Source organism: Oncorhynchus mykiss, chromosome 2 (assembly GCF_013265735.2).
Source record: "Oncorhynchus mykiss isolate Arlee chromosome 2, USDA_OmykA_1.1, whole genome shotgun sequence".
NCBI classification, from domain to species: Eukaryota; Metazoa; Chordata; class Actinopteri; order Salmoniformes; family Salmonidae; genus Oncorhynchus; species Oncorhynchus mykiss.
The window spans coordinates 19,484,148-19,505,139 of NC_048566.1; the positions used below are offsets into that span (position 1 = coordinate 19,484,148).

The window sequence follows — 20,992 nt, forward strand, 5'->3', positions numbered from 1 at the left end:
AATGGGGTGAGGTACATAGTTTACATTCATGGATAAGGTTTCTCAGGGATGAGCAATGTACTAATTTTAGAGGGAGAGAGTTGGGGGGGTTGGTACGTCTGTTGGTAAGGGTTAAAAAACGGGTTGCATTTAAGTTCGAAGGGAGAAAAGGACTCGTAGACAAGACAAAGTATGAGAGCGTTTCTTATGTCAAATCTATTTATTTCAAAAGCAAACCCAGTGAGACATACATATGATCATAGGACCATTTAGGCACAATGTGCATTTCCCCAAACAAACATGTAGGTAGAGAAAGACAAGGTGGGCTTTATTAAGACAAATAAAACACATGATGAAAAAAGGGTTTGAATAAGCTAAAAACTAAAAACACCCCCCTAAGCTTGAACAAAAGGCTACAGTGTGCAGGTATAAATAAAATACAAACACATATTTTATATACAGAGCTGTGCTTGTAAAGTGAGTCTATACAATACACTCTCAAATATAAATCTTTATCTTCCATACATACATTAAATCATTCACACATTCTTACGTAAAAACAACATTCATTCATGTGGACAATGTGTAGATAATAAATAGAGAATATATTATTTCTAGGTATTAAGTGTAAGACGCCATAATCATTCATAATAGATTAATAGTGACAACCTGCAAGGCGTTTCATGTTGCAGGGATGGCTATGCCACTTCCTGGAAACAATATAGCATCTCCTCCCTTAGCAACGGTAGTGACCTACATGTTACCATGGTTACACTGTTACCATTTAATTGGCTAAGTAACATTATCAATAAGTAATGGTTAGTACATAGTTCATAGTACAGACAGGATGCTGCACCCCACTGCTGGGTCTTTATCTACAACTACAGTGTGGTTGGCGTTGTGTTTAAAGAACTAGTTCAATAACTAAATGACATATTGGTTTCCTTACCCTGTTAGCAGTCAATGGACAAGTTAAGACATCAATCCATGCTTTGGTTTTGTTTAACCCAGCATTACCCCCCTGGTAAAGACTGGGTTCTGCTTAGAAACATTGCTTGTTCTTTGGTAGGTCATCAGAAACTTCTAAAAGCTATAGGTTGGTCATGATGCCAAAACGTGGAGAAGTTGTGGTCTACGTAGTGTTTTCTGGTAAGGTCGCAGGCTTTAGGGCAGGCTTGTAGAGTTCAAGGCACAGTTAGTGAGCATCATTGTTATTGCATTAAGTAAACAATGTGTCGACCTACAAGTTAGTCAGTCTTTCAGTCTAGTTTGACAATATCACTGATAATATAAACAGGGGTCTCCAACTCAACTCCTGGGTGGCATCAGTGTCTACTGGTTTTAGTTGTTCTGATCAGTGTCTGATTTATACCTGACAACTAAAGCCAGTAGACAGTGCTTCCCTCGAGGACTGGAGTTTGATTGCGATCCTGATATAAAACTCCATTTTTTTCCCACAGCTTTTGGGCCTCCCATGTGCTAGGTAGTGCTGCTGTTGCGTTGAGGCAGACATTTTTCCCATGGGCTATAGGGGAGGGAGAGGATCAGGAAAAGGATCCCCCCCATGATGAGGATGGCCCCAGCGAAGCCCACACAGGCCACGGACCAGGAGAGCTCGTGGTGGAGCGGTATGGAGTGGTCAGATGACAACAGGGCCAACACTGACTGGTGAAACACCAGTATAGACAGCAGGACCAGTAGACCTGAGGGAGGGAGGGAGGGAGGGAGGGAGGGAGGGAGGGAGGGAGGGAGGGAGGGAGGGAGGGGGAGTAGGAAGGTGAGACGGAGAGGAGGTGTGAGAGGAGAGAGAGTGAGAAAGAGAGAGCTATACAAACTGATGGAAAGTGGTGTTGAGGGAAAAACATACAACATTATAAAATCCATGTACACAAACAACAAATGTGCAGTTAAAATTGGCAAAAAAAAAAAAATCTTTCCACAGGGCTGGGGGGTGAGACAGGGATGCAGCTTAAGCCCGACCCTCTTCAACATATACATCAACGAATTGACGAGAACAGTCTGCAGCACCCGGCCTCACCCTACTAGAACCTGAAGTCAAATGTCTACTGTTTGCTGATGATCTGGTGCTTCTGTCCCCAACCAAATCATGAGAAAACAAAAAGATAATTACTTGACACATTGGAAAGAATTTACAAAAAAACGGAGCAAAATGGAATGCTATTTGGAACTAAACAGAGAGTACACAGTGGCAGAATACCTGACCACTATTACTGACCCAAAAATAAGGAAATCTTTGACAATGTACAGACTTAGTGAGCATAGCCTTGCTATTGAGAGAGGGTGCCGTAGGCAGACCTGGCTCTGAAGAGACATTTATTTACGTGTATTAATTTTGTATTTTGCACATAATTACAATACTGTACAGTCGTGGCCAAAAGTTTTGAGAATGACACATTCATTTTCACAAAGTCTGCTACCTCAGTTTGTATGATGGCAATTTGCATATACTCCAGAATGTTATGAAGAGTGATCAGATGAATTGCAATTAATTGCAAAGTCCCTCTTTGCCATGCAAATGAACTGAATCCTAAAAAAAACATTTCCACTGCATTTCAGCCCTGCCACAAAAGGACCAGCTGACATCATGTCAGTGATTCTCTCGTTAACACAGGTGTGAGTGTTGACGAGGACAAGGCTGGAGATCACTCTGTCATGCTGATTGAGTTCGAATAACAGACTGGAAGTTTCAAAAGGAGGGTGGTGCTTGGAATCATTGTTCTTCCTCTGTCAAACATGGTTACCTGCAAGGAAACACATGCCGTCATCATTGCTTTGCCCAAGAAAGTCCAGCAAGCGCCAGGACCGTCTCCTAAAGTTGATTCAGCTGTGGGATCGGGGCACCACCAGTACAGAGCTTGCTCAGGAATGGCAGCAGGCAGGTATGAGTGCATCTGCACGCACAGTGAGGCAAAGACTTTTGCAGGATGGCCTGGTGTCAGGAAAGGCAGCAAAGAAACCACTTCTCTCCAGGAAAAACATCAGGGACAGACTGATATTCTGCAAAAATGTACAGGGATTGGACTGCTGAGGACGTCATTTTCTCTGATGAATCCCCTTTCCGATTGTTTGGGGCATCCGGAAAAAAGCTTGTCCGGAGAAGACAAGGTGAGCTCTACCATCAGTCCTGTGTCATGACAACAGTAAAGCATCCTGAGACCATTCATGTGTGGGGTTGCTTCTCAGCCAAGGGAGTGGGCTCACTCACAATTTTGCCTAAGAACACAGCCATGAATAAAGAATGGTACCAACACATCCTCAGAGGGCAACTTCTCCCAACCATCCACGAACAGTTTGGTGACGAACAATGCCTTTTCCAGCATGATGGAGCACCTTGCATTTAGGCAAAAGTGATAACTAAGTGGCTCGGGGAACAAAACATTGATATTTTGGGTCCATGGCCAGGAAACTCCCCAGACCTTGATCCCATTGAGAACCATTGTGGTCAATCCTCAAGAGGCGGGTGGACAAACAAAACCCTACAAATTCTGAAAAACTCCCAAGCATTGATTATGCAAGAATGGGCTGCCATCAGTCAGGATGTGGCCCAGAAGTTAATTGACAGCATGCCAGGGCAGATTGCAGAGGTCTTGAAAAAGAAGGGTCAACACTGCAAATATTGACTCTTTGCATCAATTTCATGTAATTGTCAATAAAAGCCTTTGACACTTACGAAATTCTTGTAATTATACTTCAATATTCCATAGTAACATCTGACAAAAATATCTAAAGACACTGAGGTAGCAGACTTTGTGAAAATTAATATTTGTGTCATTCTCAGAACTTTTGGCCACAACTGTATATAGACATAATATGACATTTGAAATGTCTTTATTCTGTTGGAACTTTTGCTAGTGTAATGTTTACTGTACATTTTTGATTGTTTATTTCCCTACAGGGAGGTCTAAGTCTACACCCAGAATAGTGGCTGCTCTCTTTGTAGTCTATTTCCCCTTACCTGATAGGATGAAGCAGAAGGAGGCGGGCTTGAGGAAGAAGGGCACTCCTTTACTGAGGGACATGGTGATACAGATTGCTCCCATCACCATCATAGACAGAGCTATCATTGCTAGGATAGCAGCCGCTATGTTCAGGTCTGGGGGAGGTGGGAGAGAGAGGCGGGGGAGAAGGGGAGGTGAAAGAGACCGAATGAGAGGAGGAGGAGAGAGGGATGGAGAGGAAGTGAATAGAGGGAGAAGTGGTTAGAGAAAGAGTGAAGAGGTGTTGGAGAGGAAGACAGGGGAGAATGAGGGAGGGCAGAGTTACACCTCAGTGAGCATTGTGCATCTGAGAGTGACATCACAGGGGATAAATACACCTCAGTGAGAAAGAGAGAGAAGGTGAGAGGGAGAGAAGGAGAGGGAGAGAGGAAGAGGGAGAGAAAGAGAGAGAAGGTGAGAGGGAGAGAAGGAGAGGGAGAGAGGAAGAGGGAGAGAAGGAGGAGGAGGCGGCAGAGGCGAGACTTAAGATGCTGACTTACTCTTGTGGGTTGTCTTCATAAATATGACTGCGTTGTCTCCATTGGTGAAGAATTTGAAGTAAGTGCAGTTCGATTCTGAGAAGAGAAACAGAGAGGGAACATCACACACACACAGTATATTAATGGTCCCTGTGCATCCATCCCCTCTGTCCTCCTAGACATGAAGACACATTTTATCTGTTGTGTAGTAGGAGCACTAAGAGAAACACTGCTCACTGCTCTACACAGTCCCATATTCACAGCACATCCACAGCACATATGGTGCCACGAGAGAGGTGAGAGAGAGGGTCGATGGAAGAGAGGGAGAAGGACAGATAGAAAGAGGGGGCAGGTGAAGGGGAAGGAGAGAAAGCAAGACATTTGTAGGGAGGAAGAGACAGAGAAGGAGAGAGCAAGAGAGCGCAGAGAACATGAGAAAGAGGGGGAAGGAGAGATAGGGAGTGATAGAGTGGGCAGATGGAGGGAGGGGGTGAGAACAAAGAGAAAGAGGGAAACAGATGGAGAGGGAGGTGAACAAGATGAAAGAAGGAAAAGAGAGAGGATCACAGGGGCTTGGTTAATACTGCATTAGATAGACACTCTTCCTCTCTTTGTCTTTCTTTCATATATATTCTCTCGTCCTCTGCTGCTCTTCCTCTCTTTCTCTCTGTCTTATATATATATTTTCTCGTCCTCTGCTGCTCGTCCTCTCTCTCTCTCTCTGTCTTTTATATATATTCTCTCGTCCTCTGCTGCTCGTCCTCTCTCTCTCTCTCTGTCTTTTATATATATTCTCTCGTCCTCTGCTGCTCGTCCTCTCTCTCTCACTCTCTGTCTTTTATATATATTTTCTCGTCCTCTGCTGCTCGTCCTCTCTCTCTCTCTCGCTTTTAAATATATTATCTCGTCCTCTGCTGGTCTTCCTCTCTCTCTCTCTGTCTTTATATATATTATCTCGTCCTCTGCTGCTCGTCCTCTCTCTCTCTCTCTTTTAAATATATTATTTCCTCCTCTGCTGCTCGTCCTCTCTCTCTCTCTCTCTCTCTCGCTTTTAAATATATTATCTCGTCCTCTGCTGCTCGTCCTCTCTCTCTCTCTCTCTCTCTGTGTTTTATATATATTATCTCGTCCTCTGCTGCTCGTCCTCTCTCTCTCTGTGTTTTATATATATTTTCTCGTCCTCTTCTGCTCGTCCTCTCTCTCTCTCTGTCTTTTATATATATTTTCTCGTCCTCTGCTGCTCGTCTTCTCTCTCTCTCTCTCTGTCTTTTATATATATTTTCTCGTCCTCTGCTGCTCGTCTTCTCTCTCTCTCTGTCTTTTATATATATTTTCTCGTCCTCTGCTGCTCGTCCTCTCTCTCTCTGTCTTTTATATATATTTTCTCGTCCTCTGCTGCTCGTCCTCTCTTTCTCTCTCTCTGTCTTTTATATATATTTTCTCATCCTCTGCTGCTCGTCTTCTCTCTCGCTCTCCGTCTTTTGTATATATTATCTCGTCCTCTGCTGCTCGTCCTCTCTCTCTCTCTCTGTCTGTCTTTATACATATTTTCTCATCCTCTGCTGCTCGTCCTCTCTCTCTCTCTCTGTCTGTCTTTATATATATTCTCTCGTCCTCTGCTGCTCGTCCTCTCTCTCTCTCTCTGTCTGTCTTTATACATATTTTCTCATCCTCTGCTGCTCGTCCTCTCTCTCTCTCTCTGTCTGTCTTTATATATATTCTCTCGTCCTCTGCTGCTCGTCCTCTCTCTCTCTCTCTCTCTGTCTTTTATATATATTTTCTCATCCTCTGTTGCTCGTCCTCTCTCTCTCTCTCTCTCTCTCTCTCTCTCTGTCTTTATATATATTATCTCATCCTCTGCTGCTCATCCTCTCTCTCTCTCTGTCTTTTATATATATTCTCTCATCCTCTGCTGCTCATCCCCTCTCTCTCTCTCTCTCTCTGTCTGTCTTTTATATAAATTCTCTCGTCCTCTGCTGTTCTTCCTCGATCCCCCTGTCTGGTAGTCACCCCTGCATACTCTGTATGGTCAGAGACGCAGAGGGACCCACAAAAACACAGCCACACACACATGTTAGTTAGTTTTACTATCCGTGTGGGGACCAAACAACTGATTCCCATTCAAAATCCAATTTTCCCAAACCTTAACCCCAAACCCTACCCCTAAACCTTAGACTAAAATAACGTGTTTCCTTGTTTGACTTCTGGTCATCACAAGTATAGTATAACCAAACACACACACAAGTACAAACACATACAGCAGACTCTCCTATCAACCTTAATGCTATTCTTTCTGCAACACTGGTGCGTTACAGGAAACCTGTATATTATAACCACAGATTTATAGTGAGATCTACCTCTCAAGCTCTCCACCTGTCCACCTCTACTCCTGTCCACATGTCCACTAGTCCACCTCTGAGTGGCTTAGTCAGTTAGTCAGAGGTTATGGTAATGTACAGTAGCAGTGAGTGATGTATGATATATTAGTTGGTCTGGCACTGACAGACAGTGACAGAGAATGACTGTGATGTTGTTTCCCAGGGACAGGCGCCAGGGGCATGTAAACATGAATGTGAAATAGAGACGCACAGACGGAGAAACAGTTGTTTTTCTCCAAACATGAGAAGTCCACACACACACACAGCAGAGCCTGTCTGTCAGGCGCTGTGGGCCAACAGTGTTTTGACGCAAGGAGACGAGGAAGTGTCAGAATAGATACCGACTCGACTCCAACACACAGACCGTCATCGTAAACACAGATGTTTATCTGCTAGACAAGACACACAAGGTGAGTCAGACATAGATGTTTATCGACTAGACATCCAAAGTGAATCAGCCCTCTAAAATACCGGAGGCTGATAAACAATGCACCAGATGGATATAGCGTGTAATCTACATTGTAATAGATGTGAACATTCATAGGATTCATCCATCCTAATAGAACAAGCTAAATCAAGAATACAAAATGAAAGAAAGCTATTTTATATTTATACAATGTCAAATATATATACATCCTATTAAAAACAATACATACATCATTGGTCGTGTATCAAAGCCAACCACTGCTAGCCTGGCTGAATATCAGACTATTCTGGCAGATAAAGCACGAATACAGGAGATGGCTACCTCATCCTACCGTAGGCCCTGTCTGGCCCCCTCTGTGGGACAAGTGCTTAAATACCTGCAATCATCCACCACTGGACAATCCCTACAGACAGAAACGGGTCATTCCACAGATAACAGACTTACATGGAGGAACGTAACAGTACAGGATGGAGGAAGTGGCTGAAAATCAAGGTTTATTAGCTTTCTTTTCCTGAAATATAAAAAGTAAAATGTTTAATATAATGACGAATTCCTCCAATCAAAATATATTTCGGACTGATCATTCAATAAATGAAAATTCTAAAATTAAAATAAATTGAAATGAAATAATAATCCATTGAAGTATTCCGAAAGACGAAGCTCCATCATGCAGTAAAAGGGAAGCGTCTGTCTTATATAAACACACTGAAAGTTTGGATCTTTACAAGGATACTGGAAACATCCTTTTCTGACTCACCAACGATTATAAAAATCTGATGCCTATAGCTAGATAACTAACAGACAGACCAGTAGCCACATTCAGATTTGTCAAATTCAGACTGGCTCCATTTCAAAGCAGTATTCCTTTAAGGACTCAATTTGCACATTATCTGTAGGATGACCCAGATACACACGCAGCAAAGCTGGCATACACGCCTCCTAGTCACACACGTTTGCATAAGCACACGCGCGCACACACACACACACACAAGTGCATGCACACGCATACATACAATATACACATGCATACACACACCCACATATTGATGCAAATTCCTGGGAGACATCCAACACATTGCTTCCACCTATCCCATGTTTACAGATCATTACAGAGGAAGGGGAGGAAGCCCTAACTAACACACACAGCACTACAGTGCAATCAGGGGTTGGTCATGAAATCAGTGCCCCAGTTGACTCCATCTTTAACTCAATTTCTGCGGTTGTCCGGAAGAGGTTTATCGTAGCAGGTTAGGAGAGCATTTTAGCTAACCTTAACCCTTTTCCTAACCTTAACCTAAGTCTCCTAACCTGCCACATTAATTATCCTAACCTGCTGCGCACATTCTCCTAACCTGTTACGAAAAAATCCCTTCCGGTTGTAGCTTTACTCCCTCTAGTCAGAACCAATTTTTACAGTGTTGTCATCAAAATGAGACCCTAAGGATATTAACTAGCCTGTCCCCAAAATCAACTCATGGCCTGCCCTAATGCAACAGACAGACAGGTTCCTCACCTCCGGGCAGGTCGGCGGGGCCACAGCTCTCTCTCTCGGGGTTGATGTCATCCACCCACAGGGTGCGGGTACACCCCTTCCACAGGCCGTAGTGGGCTGTCTGACACGTCTGGTTGTTACTCCAGGTCTTGGGCGTGGCCAGCTCCACCCAGAACTCTGTTCCCACCCCCAGCACTGTCAGGGTCACGCCCACAATGGCCACAAAGAACGCCAGCTTGATCTTCCCCTCCTGGTTGTCACTCATCCTAGGGGTCCGCCTTGTAGCACGCCCAACTCCCTTCACCCCTGCCAGGCCCCCATGGGGTCCTGCTCCTACCACCCCCATACGGCCATCCTCCTCCGGCTGGACAATGTAGTTGGCCCACATGGTGACCTCTACCAGAGGCCGACAGAGGCCGGATGGAGAGAGGAAAGGGAGGGAAAGAGGGAAGAGGATGGGAAAGAGGGTGAAAAGAGAGAAGCAGGGAAATAATTGAAGGGGGTGAACCCCAAAAAGAAGAAAGGAAGGTTGAAGACAGAAGGAAGGTAGAGACACAGATAACAGCAGTTCAGAGGTGGATGTGGGGATGGAGAACGGGAGGAGGAAAGGGGAGAGAGAGATGGATGGTTCAGTATGGGAGTAGACAAGATGGGAGAAAGGGAGTGATGAGAGAGATGGATGGTTCAGTATGGGAGTAGACAAGATGAGAGAAAGGGAGTGATGAGAGAGATGGATGGTTCAGTATGGGAGTAGACAAGATAGGAGAAAGGGAGTGATGGAGAGAAAGAGATGGATGGTTCAGTATGGGAGTAGACAATATGGGAGAAAGGGAGTGATGGAGAGAGAGATGGATGGTTCAGTATGGGAGTAGACAAGATGGGAGAAAGGGAGTGATGGAGAGAAAGAGATGGATGGTTCAGTATGGGAGTAGACAATATGGGAGAAAGGGAGTGATGAGAGAGATGGATGGTTCAGTATGGGAGTAGACAAGATAGGAGAAAGGGAGTGATGGAGAGAAAGAGATGGATGGTTCAGTATGGGAGTAGACAATATGGGAGAAAGGGAGTGATGGAGAGAGAGATGGATGGTTCAGTATGGGAGTAGACAAGATGGGAGAAAGGGAGTGATGAGAGAAAGGTGGAGGAGGAGAGGACTGGGTGATGAGGAAGGATGGCGTCTGATTATACTGGAACACCTGAATAAAAACAAGGAAAGAAGAAAAAAAACGGTTAACAACGACAACACCCTCTTTGTCCCCATCCATAACAAGAGAGACGATGATTCCCTAAAAAGGGGGATCAAGTTCAGGTGGGAAAAAACACTTGACTGGGCCAACACTGATCTCTCTGTTGATAAAACTGCCAGTCTGCCAGGAGCAGAGATCATTTGTTGCTGCCCTATGCAGCAGAGTACAAGCCTAGATACAGCAAGTAGCCTAGTGGTTAGAGCGTTGGGACAGTAACTGTAAAAGTCGCTAGTTTGGATCCCTGAAGTGACAAGGTGAAAATAACATATGTTAATGTGCCTTTGAGCAAGGCAATATCCCAACTCCCCTGTTAATGTGCCTTAACAATGGCTGGCTGTGACCCCACTCTGAAGGTGTCTCAGGGGGAGTTGGGAAATGTAAAAACACACATTTCCAATTCATACATATGTGAAACAGTACAAATACAAGCACCCACCAAAATCATTTCTTCTTATTAAAGAACTTCCTGGATTGGACATGTTTTTGTTGCTGTCTTATACACCAGAGAGAGTATGAGCCAGATACAAGCTATTAGAGCAGACTGCTGTCAGGGTCAAGGTGAGTGTTGAATCCTCCATTAGGAACTGTGCTGGCTCTGGACCAGACAGCCATAAGGAAAGGCTATTGTTTTCCCCAGACGCCGACCAATAACCCAGCCAGGTATCCCTGGGTCCGCCCCTACAGATCCTCCTCGCAGGTTGCTATTAGTACCCTCTCTGAAAGAAATGTTCTACATTACACTGACTGTAATGTACAGTTGAAGTCAGAGGTTTACATACACTTAGGTTGGAGTCATTAAAACTCATTTTTCAACCACTCCACATATTTCTTGTTAACAAACTATAGTTTTGGCATGTCGATTAGGACATCTACTTTGTGCATGACACAAGTCATTTTTCAAACAATTGTTTACAGACAGATTATTTAATTTATAATTCACTTTATCACAATTCCAGTGGGTCAGAAGTTTACATACACTAAGTTGACTGTGCCTTTAAACAGCTTGGAAAATTCCAGAAAATTATGTCATGGCTTCAGAAGCTTCTGATAGGCTAATTGACATCATTTGAGTCAATTGGAGGTGTACCTGTGGATGTATTTCAAGGACTACCTTCAAACTCAGTGCCTCTTTGCTTGACATCATGGGAAAATCAAAAGAAATCAGTCAAGACCTAATAGACCTTCACAAGTCTGGGTCATCCTTGGGAGCAATTTCCAAACGCCTGAAAGGTACCAAGTTCATCTGTACAAACAATAATACGCAAGTATAAACACCATGGGACCACACAGCCGTCATACCGCTCAGGAGTTCTGTCTCCTAGAGATGAACGTGCTTTGGTGTGAAAAGTGCAAATCAATCCCAGAACAACAGCAAAGGACCTTGTGAAGATGCTGGAGGAAACAGGTGCAAAAGTATCTATATCCACAGTAACCTGAAAGACATTACCTGAAATGCCGCTCAGCAAGGAAGAAGCCACAGCTCAAAAACTGCCATAAAAAAGACAGACTACGGTTTGCAACTGCACATGGGGACAAAGATCATACTTTTTGGAGAAATGTCCTATGGTCTGATGAAACAAAAATAGAACCGTTTGGCCATAATGACCATCTTTATATTTGGAGAAAAAAAGGGTAGGATTGCAAGCCAAAGAACACCATCCTAACCGTGAAGCACGGGGGGGGGGGGGGGGGCATCATGTTGTGGGGGAGCTTTGCTGCAAGAGGGACTGACGCACTTCACAAAATAGATGGCATCATGAGGCAAGAAAATTATGTGGATATATTGAAGCAACATCTCAAGACATCAGTCAGAAAGTTAAAGCTTGGTCACAAACGGGTCTTCCAAAAGGACAATGACCCCAAGCATACTTCCAAAGTTGTGGCAAAATGGCTTAAGGACAACAAAGCCAAGGTACTGGAGTGGCCAGCACAAAGCCCTGACTTCAATCCCATAGAAAATGTGTGGGCAGAACTGAAAAAGCGTGTGTGAGCAAGGAGGCCTACAAACCTGACTTAGTTACACCAGCTCTGTCAGGAGGAATGGGCCAAAATTCGCCCAACTTATTGTGGGAAGCTTGTGGAAGGCTACCCGAAACGTTTGACCCAAGTTAAGCAATTGAAAGGCAATGCAACCAAATACTAATTGAGTCAATGTAAACTTCTGACCCACTGGGAATGTGATGAAAGAAATAAAAACTGAAATAAATCATTCTCTCTACTAATATTCTGACATTTCACATTCTTAAAATAAAGTGGTGATCGTAACTGACCTAAGACAGGGATTTTTTTCTTACTAGGAATAAATGTCAGGAATTGTGAAAAACTGAGTTTAAATGTATTTGGCTAAGGTTTATGCAAACTTCCGACTTCAACTGTATACCCGCAGATACCATGAATGTTTTGTGTGTGTGTGTGTCCTGGCTCTCTGTGTAGTTTCTGTTGATCCAAACACATCTAGGTGGAGATGAGCTTAGTGGTTAAGATTAAACAGAGTGAGTGACAGGACATCAAGGTGTGTGTGTGTGTGTGTGTGTGTGTGTGTGTGTGTGTGTGTGTGTGTGTGTGTGTGTGTGTGTGTGTGTGTGTGTGTGTGTGTGTGTGTGTGTGTGTGTGTGTGTGTGTGTGTGTGTGTGTGGTTGTTTGTGTGTGTGTGTGTGTGTGTGTGTGTGTGTATGTGTGTGTGTGTGTGTGTGAGTGAGTGAGATAATTCAGCCCTGGGTGGCAATTAATGGCGAGCGCAGATAGTGGTGGTGGACAGATTGAGTGTCCCAGGGATAGGTCCCACATCAGGGGACAGGGTGGTGGAGTGAGTGAGTGTCCCAGGGATAGGTCCCACATCAGGGGACAGGGCGGTGGAGTGAGTGAGTGTCCCAGGGATAGGTCCCACATCAGGGGACAGGGCGGTGAAGTGAGTGAGTGTCCCAGGGATAGGTCCCACATCAGGGGACAGGGCGGTGGAGTGAGTGAGTGTCCCAGGGATAGGTCCCACATCAGGGGACAGGGCGGTGAAGTGAGTGTGTGTCCCAGGGATAGGTCCCACATCAGGGGACAGGGCGGTGGAGTGAGTGAGTGTCCCAGGGATAGGTCCCACATCAGGGGACAGGGCGGTGGAGTGAGTGAGTGTCCCAGGGATAGGTCCCACATCAGGGGACAGGGCGGTGGAGTGAGTGAGTGTCCCAGGGATAGGTCCCACATCAGGGGACAGGGCGGTGGAGTGAGTACCATGGACAGCTCCCAGGTTGGGGCACAGCCAGTCAGACAGCAGGTGAAAAGAAAAGAGAGAGACTTGATATTGTCTTCTCTACTATCAAACTGGAATCCTAAATCAACCCATTGCCCCTACTCTTTAGGCACACAGTAAAACTGTTGCAAAGTCCTCCTAGCCTATAGGAGGGTACGTTGGTATATTTTGCTTATACATACAATCCACTAACATCTACACAAGTGCCTGAGGGGTTAGGGACAAAGTTGAGTTGGGGCAACGTGATAGGATAGGAGACAGCAGTTCCGTTTAAATGTGGGAGTTTGGGAGTTTGAATGACTATCTAAATGTGCTAGAAATGTGGGGAAGGAGTGGGGATAGGCTGGTGGGAGGAGCTATAGGATGTCTGGAATGGAATAAAAGGAACGGAGTCAAACGTGATTTCCATATATTTGATGCCGTTCCATGAATTCCATTCCAGCCATTACAATGAGCCCGTCCCTCTATAGCTCCTCCCACCAGCCTCCACTGCTGTGTAGTAATCCATTAGGTGTGTACTCTGCTATCAGTCTATAGCTCCTCCCACCAGCCTCCACTGCTGTGTAGTAATCCATTAGGTGTGTACTCTGCTATCAGTCTATAGCTCCAAACCAAAGTCAAACGGTTGAGAACTGTCTGCCCTTTTTTAAATGTTGCACTGGGACGTCCTTCTGACAGATCTGGCAACCACAGTGGAAGGGATCACTTTCTGTCTGTCAAAGAGCATCATGCGCTCCCTATGGAATGTCCCACAGAACCAAAATAAAGATTATTTAATGGCATACACTATCAGAGATATGTATATCCAATGGCTAGACTGAAACTTCTCTTGCACATGAAGTAACCTATTGCTTATATCTATCTATAGCATAAGGCATAGCACTGAACCTAATGGTAAATAACAAGAGCAGCTGCTGACAGTTGAATTAGGAGCTGTAGAATTACACACACCTCACATGGATAGATATCCCATTACATCACGCACTGCAAAAAGTGACATCTAAGCAAGCAAACATATGTTATATTGAGTGATTAGTCACTTATGTTCTTTTTTTTACTTAACTAAATTATGTAACGTCATTGCCAGATTATTTTGCTTATTTTAATAAGACGATTATATATCTTGAAAAAATATATTCAAATAAGATAAATTACTTGTATTTAGCCTTTTTTAGGTTAAAATAAGCCAAATATCTGCCAATGGCGTTAGATATTTTAGCTTAGTAAGTCAAGAAACACTCATTTGAAGTGAATTATCACTCTAGAAAACATATTTAAGTTGCTTAGATGTCACTTTTTGCTGTGCAATGTCCGTGATTTCCTAATCATGGTCAAAATAACACAGCAAACTGTTTTACGAATCAGATCAAACCTAATCGTGTCAAAACTAAGATCGACTGTAGAAATGTTTCATTTCAAAAGGATCTGTCCATTACTTGTTGAGCAGTAGAACTAAAACGGCAGGCTCTAACTGCTCACACATGTTAGGAAAAAAGACATCTGTGAAAATCAGCAACACTCTCTCCTACTTAACCACCACTACGGCAACCAGCACAACATGCTGCACGAACATAAGCACGATCTAAAGCCCAGCACCAATAACAACAAGGAGAAAAGTAAGTCTGACCTGTTTGGAATATGTTGTTCACTTCAGATTCAAAGAAGCTTGGAATTTAATAGAGGGGAGAAAGTTGGGAGTGTTGGAGAGGGAGAGGGGGGGAGAGAGAGAGAGAGAGAGAGAGAGAGAGAGAGAGAGAGAGAGAGAGACAGAGAGAGAGAGAGAGAGAGAGAGAGAGAGAGAGAGAAAGGAAGAGAGAGAGAGAGAGAGAGACCCGTTTATACCTGGTGCTAACATGTCCTGATTGTTTACATTCTGTTTACATTCTGATTGTGCCCAGATTTCCTGGTCCTTCCCTGTACGCACATTAACTGAGTGTTATTCTTTTAAAATAATATTTATTTATTTATTTTAAGACACATATTGATGTCATGATTTAATGTTGCCACCTGTCAATGATTTTAGAAGGTGGGAAAATGATGATTTCAATTGTTTCTCTGTCCAGATCTGTCTACTTTACACACAAGACAAGACATCCAGACACAATGCATGTTTGACTACCCCTGGGGGTGGTCAGAAAGATCTGATCACAATCAGATCACAATGCGTATTGTTAATCGTCTACAACTGTCTAAAAATGTGGGCACAATCAGAATATGGACCAGATCAGGACAGATGATGCATGTTGTTAAAACCAGGTATAAATGGGGCTAAAGAATGAGAGAGGCAGAAGAGAGAGATAGTCAGTGTGTGTTAAGGGGGTGGGGTAAGTAAAGGATATGGAAAGAGAGAGTAAGAGGAGAGGGAGCACTGGGTAGGTTGGTTCTGTAGTTGATTAACTGTGTCTACTGGCCTCTGTCCCTCAGAATGTGTGTTTGTGTGTATCCAGGTCCATGTTCAAACTCAACTCTACATTTGTTTAAAATCTTTATGGTTTTGTCTTCTGCCATGATGACAGGCAACGTTTGTGTGGGTAAAAACATTGTGTGTGTGTGTGTGTCTATTTAAGAAAGCCAGCTGTTAATGACATTAAGTGGTGGCAAAGGAGGGGCATCTGTACTGTTTATATGAGTGGAGGCCAAGGTAGCACTTCACAGCAATCCATAACACACTGTTAATCAGAGAGAGAGAGAGGAGATGAAGAGAAAGAGAGAGGGGGGGGGGATTAGTGGAGAAAGACAGAAGGAAAGAAAGACAGAGAGAGACAAACTGCAACAGAATGACAGACAGAAACACACTGGAAAGAGAGCACTACAGAGGAAAAGAAGAGGTGGAAAGAAAAAGAGAGTGTGTTGGAGAAAGAAAAAGAGAGTGTGTTGGAGAAAGAAAAAGGCAGTGTGTTGGAGAAAGAAAAAGGCAGTGTGTTGGAGAAAGAAAAAGAGAGTGTGTTGGAGAAAGAAAAAGAGAGTGTGTTGGAGAAAGAAAAAGAGAGTGTGTTGGAGAAAGAAAAAGGCAGTGTGTTGGAGAAAGAAAAAGAGAGTGTGTTGGAGAAAGAAAAAAGAGAGTGTGTTGGAGAAAGAAAAAGAGAGTGTGTTGGAGAAAGAAAAAGAGAGTGTGTTGGAGAAAGAAAAAGAGAGTGTGTTGGAGAAAGAAAAAGGCAGTGTGTTGGAGAAAGAAAAAGAGAGTGTGTTGGAGAAAGAAAAAGAGAGTGTGTTGGAGAAAGAAAAAGAGAGTGTGTTGGAGAAAGAAAAAGAGAGTGTGTTGGAGAAAGAAAAAGAGAGTGTGTTGGAGAAAGAAAAAGAGAGAGTGTTGGAGAAAGAAAAAGAGAGTGTGTTGGAGAAAGAAAAAGGCAGTGTGTTGGAGAAAGAAAAAGAGAGTGTGTTGGAGAAAGAAAAAGAGAGTGTGTTGGAGAAAGAAAAAGGCAGTGTGTTGGAGAAAGAAAAAGGCAGTGTGTTGGAGAAAGAAAAAGGCAGTGTGTTGGAGAAAGAAAAAGGCAGTGTGTTGGAGAAAGAAAAAGAGAGTGTGTTGGAGAAAGAAAAAGGCAGTGTGTTGGAGAAAGAAAAAGAGAGTGTGTTGGAGAAAGAAAAAGAGAGTGTGTTGGAGAAAGAAAAAGAGAGTGTGTTGGAGAAAGAAAAAGAGAGTGTGTTGGAGAAAGAAAAAGGCAGTGTGTTGGAGAAAGAAAAAGGCAGTGTGTTGGAGAAAGAAAAAGAGAGTGTGTTGGAGAAAGAAAAAGGCAGTGTGTTGGAGAAAGAAAAAGAGAGTGTGTTGGAGAAAGAAAAAGGCAGTGTGTTGGAGAAAGAAAAAGAGAGTGTGTTGGAGAAAGAAAAAGGCAGTGTGTTGGAGAAAGAAAAAGAGAGTGTGTTGGAGAAAGAAAAAGAGAGTGTGTTGGAGAAAGAAAAAGAGAGTGTGTTGGAGAAAGAAAAAGAGAGTGTGTTGGAGAAAGAAAAAGGCAGTGTGTTGGAGAAAGAAAAAGAGAGTGTGTTGGAGAAAGAAAAAGGCAGTGTGTTGGAGAAAGAAAAAGGCAGTGTGTTGGAGAAAGAAAAAGGCAGTGTGTTGGAGAAAGAAAAAGAGAGTGTGTTGGAGAAAGAAAAAGAGAGTGTGTTGGAGAAAGAAAAAGAGAGTGTGTTGGAGAAAGAAAAAGAGAGTGTGTTGGAGAAAGAAAAAGGCAGTGTGTTGGAGAAAGAAAAAGGCAGTGTGTTGGAGAAAGAAAAAGGCAGTGTGTTGGAGAAAGAAAAAGAGAGTGTGTTGGAGAAAGAAAAAGGCAGTGTGTTGGAGAAAGAAAAAGAGAGTGTGTTGGAGAAAGAAAAAGAGAGTGTGTTGGAGAAAGAAAAAGGCAGTGTGTTGGAGAAAGAAAAAGGCAGTGTGTTGGAGAAAGAAAAAGGCAGTGTGTTGGAGAAAGAAAAAGAGAGTGTGTTGGAGAAAGAAAAAGGCAGTGTGTTGGAGAAAGAAAAAGAGAGTGTGTTGGAGAAAGAAAAAGGCAGTGTGTTGGAGAAAGAAAAAGAGAGTGTGTTGGAGAAAGAAAAGGGCAGTGTGTTGGAGAAAGAAAAAGGCAGTGTGTTGGAGAAAGAAAAAGGCAGTGTGTTGGAGAAAGAAAAAGAGAGTGTGTTGGAGAAAGAAAAAGGCAGTGTGTTGGAGAAAGAAAAAGAGAGTGTGTTGGAGAAAGAAAAAGAGAGTGTGTTGGAGAAAGAAAAAGGCAGTGTGTTGGAGAAAGAAAAAGGCAGTGTGTTGGAGAAAGAAAAAGGCAGTGTGTTGGAGAAAGAAAAAGAGAGTGTGTTGGAGAAAGAAAAAGGCAGTGTGTTGGAGAAAGAAAAAGAGAGTGTGTTGGAGAAAGAAAAAGGCAGTGTGTTGGAGAAAGAAAAAGGCAGTGTGTTGGAGAAAGAGACGACAAGAGCAGTCAAGGTACAACTACATTTCATACAGTTTGCTTTCTTGTAGAGCTGCAGAACCATAGTCGTTGTTCTAAAGCAGAGTGGAACCCCATTCAACGTTCTGAAGACAATTAGAACTGTAATCACTATTCTAAAGCACAATCAGAAGCCCAGTCAGTGGTCTATAGTACATAACCTCCCTTTAAGGAAGCAGAGTGTAGAGAGAGGTCCAGCCTGGTCTCATGGAAGTTCTCCACATGATCCAGCTCCTGCTCTGCTGTACTGCTCACAGTTTGGGTTACACATGACACGTGGCACAGAGAGAGAGAGAGAGATGCAGAGAAAGAGAAGTAAACATAGAGCAGGAGAGAGAGAGACAGAGAGACAGACAGAGAGAGAGAGAGAGAGAGAGAGAGAAAGACAGAGAGAGAGAGTGTCACAGGGAACTCAGCGAATGAGGTACGGGGCTGACAGGAATACCCCTCCCCCAGTCACCACTCATCTCAGTTCCTCACCACTTCCTGGGATTGCAGCATAACAACACACTTGTTCTGTAGGTGATGATTATTTTCAGAAAGTGGACAATATGCTGGGCATATCGGCTTGATGAATAGCCAAACATCCATTCAACTGGATTCATTTTCCTAGCACCCTGGGTGGGTGGGCAAGGGTCCAGAAACACGTAAGGCATGAGGGAAGGGGGGCTGTCAGATTTGACAAAGAAATGCATTGAATTAATGTGGTATCAATCAAAAAAGGTGGCCTACGGTATTTAATCTTGCCTATGCAAATTAGCTTTCCTGTCAAAATACAATTATACTTGTGTGCTTTATTTCGTAACTTTTTTCTAGTTTACCTCTCCTCCCTCATATGGTCTGATAGGAAGACAGTGGTAATCTCAGGTCTTTTATAATACACGGTGTGCTGATGTGATCAACCTCAGGCTCTCATATACACATCACTCAAAGTTCTTGTCACCACCGGAGTGATGTGTGCTCACACTCACTCACACACACACACACACTCATGCAAGCACGTACACCAAAACGCACGGGAGCGAGGACACAACGAAACGCACACACACTGCATGATGTCATCTATAAGATATTCTATAGTTGAACTAAGGACTGCGTAGAAGAGTAAAAACACCAAATGTTTGTTTGATCTACTGCTCTGTGATGCCATGACAAGAGAAATCTGAACCTTAAACCTATGCATTTACAAATTGTGCTCTACTTTCACACACACAGGCACAGGCACACACATGCACAGGCACACACATGCACACAGCCTCCATCCCTTGATGTAGTGTTGAGAGTTGCTCTCTCCCTAGCTACTGCAGCGTTCCATCTTTCTGAATGAAGATCAGTTGGGAGGTGTGGTGTAGAATGACAATGACCAGCGCCAGTGGTGTAGACTTCCCACTAGAGGGCAGCAGTACATAGATATACTACTGCAGCATCAGACCTGCCTGGGCTGGGCTCCTATAGTGGGTTACAATGGAAAGATCTCAATTGCATACTCCTCGCAACCTCTCTCCTTGTGTCCTTCTCAAAACTCTTTGGAGGAGAAGGTCAGAGGGGCAGGTCCTCTGGCTTTCTCATCCAATGGGTTTTGACGAGGAGACGAGGAGAGAAGATGCGATGAGTACGCAATTGAGATCTTCCCTGAGTCTCTATACTGATTCCCATTGGAGTAGGATGAAGTTGTTCCTTTACACTGATCTAAGGACAGTTTTGTTTTCCCTCTTGGGATTGGGGTGGGTAAACTGATCTTAGATTCTGTGCTCTCTGGCAACATCTACCTGCTTGGTTTGGAGGGATTGCACCATATTGCTGGCCTTCCTCAGTGGAGTGCAACGGCGCAGACAGACATGGGATGTATAGACATGGTTCATTATTCCCACGAGTGTCATGTCTGTGCTGCACTATACACTTCTGTAGCTGTTCCCTCCTGAATAAGCCCCAGGTGAGTATAGAGGGAGTACTGAAGGCTGCAGTGTCAACCTGTTTTCATGCCACTTAGGCAAGTCTCTACCCATGAATACTGCTGACCAGTCAGCTCAGGTTTATGTGTACTGTGGTTCTGAATCTGTCACCTTGACATTTCAATGGAAAAACAGTCCCGTGTGACTCAGTTTGTAGAGCATGGCGCTTACAATGCCAGGGTTGTGGGTTTGATTACCATGGGGGACCAGTATGAATATGTATGCACTCACTACTGGAAGTCTTGGCTAAGAGCATTTGCTAAATGACTCAAATGTAAACATACAAGCCAAGTCTATTTGCCCTGTTAGTCAACTCCTGCTTTTCAGTGTGTGATATCCAGAGAGCAACAGAAATCCTGTTTGAGCAACTTTTGAAAACGAGAACTAAGTGGCACAGCGGTCTAAAGGCACTACATCTCATTGCTAGAGGCATCACTACAAACCCTGGTTCAATTCCAGGCTGTATCACAACCAGCCGTGATTGGGAGTCCCATATGGCGCTGCACAATTGGACCATCACCGTTAGGGTTAGGGTCATTGTAAATAAGAATGTGTTCTTAACCGACTTGCCTAGTTAAATAAAAGGTTCAATAAAAGATTCACACTATTATAAACTACATGTGGTTTTAGCCATTTTTTTATTCCATTATTTCACATTTTCCCACCCAAAAAGATTCAATTAAAATGACATGGTAAGATTTAAAAAGCAAATTTTAGAAAGGGAGGAAGTCACATTTCACTGGTACTGCCCAACTCTAGGTCTGAACACAAAGCATCATGGGAACTCCCTCTCAACCCCAGTGTAACCAGTGGTCCTTGGAGTCGTAATGACAAAGGTTGAGGGAGATGAGGAAGAAGTGAGACCATATATACAGTTGAGGGGACAACCTTTTGATGA

General features: G+C 43.6%; 1 protein-coding gene across 2 annotated transcripts; it reads right to left on the reverse strand.

Annotated features, from left to right (window-relative positions):
- Positions 1–180: 180 nt before the first annotated feature.
- cacng6b (calcium channel, voltage-dependent, gamma subunit 6b) lies at positions 181–14,995 on the reverse strand. Of its 2 annotated transcripts, none has more exons than XM_036940887.1 (5): positions 14,869–14,995; positions 8,775–9,949; positions 4,478–4,552; positions 3,956–4,093; positions 181–1,682 (listed from the first exon to the last, which is right to left on the reverse strand). In XM_036940887.1, exons 2-5 carry the CDS (start codon positions 9,139–9,141, stop codon positions 1,459–1,461), a joined length of 804 nt encoding a protein of 267 aa, XP_036796782.1. In that variant the 5' UTR covers positions 9,142–9,949; positions 14,869–14,995; the 3' UTR covers positions 181–1,458. The 2 variants fall into 2 exon arrangements, with proteins under 2 accessions (XP_036796782.1, XP_036796791.1); XM_036940896.1 differs by lacking the exon at positions 14,869–14,995 and adding an exon at positions 10,437–10,764.
- Positions 14,996–20,992: the final 5,997 nt, after the last annotated feature.

What these genes read in the sequence shown, in the direction of transcription:
- cacng6b (XM_036940887.1), bottom strand. Translation starts at nt 9,141, where the DNA reads ATGTGGGCCAACTACATTGTCCAGCCGGAGGAGGATGGCCGTATGGGG. An exon ending in CCCCGCCGACCTGCCCGGAG is followed by an intron (nt 4,553 to 8,774) that starts GTGAGGAACCTG and finishes TTCTCTTCTCAG; the next exon opens with AATCGAACTGCACTTACTTC. An exon ending in CTTCTGCTTCATCCTATCAG is followed by an intron (nt 1,683 to 3,955) that starts GTAAGGGGAAAT and finishes TCCCTCCCTCAG; the next exon opens with GTCTACTGGTCCTGCTGTCT.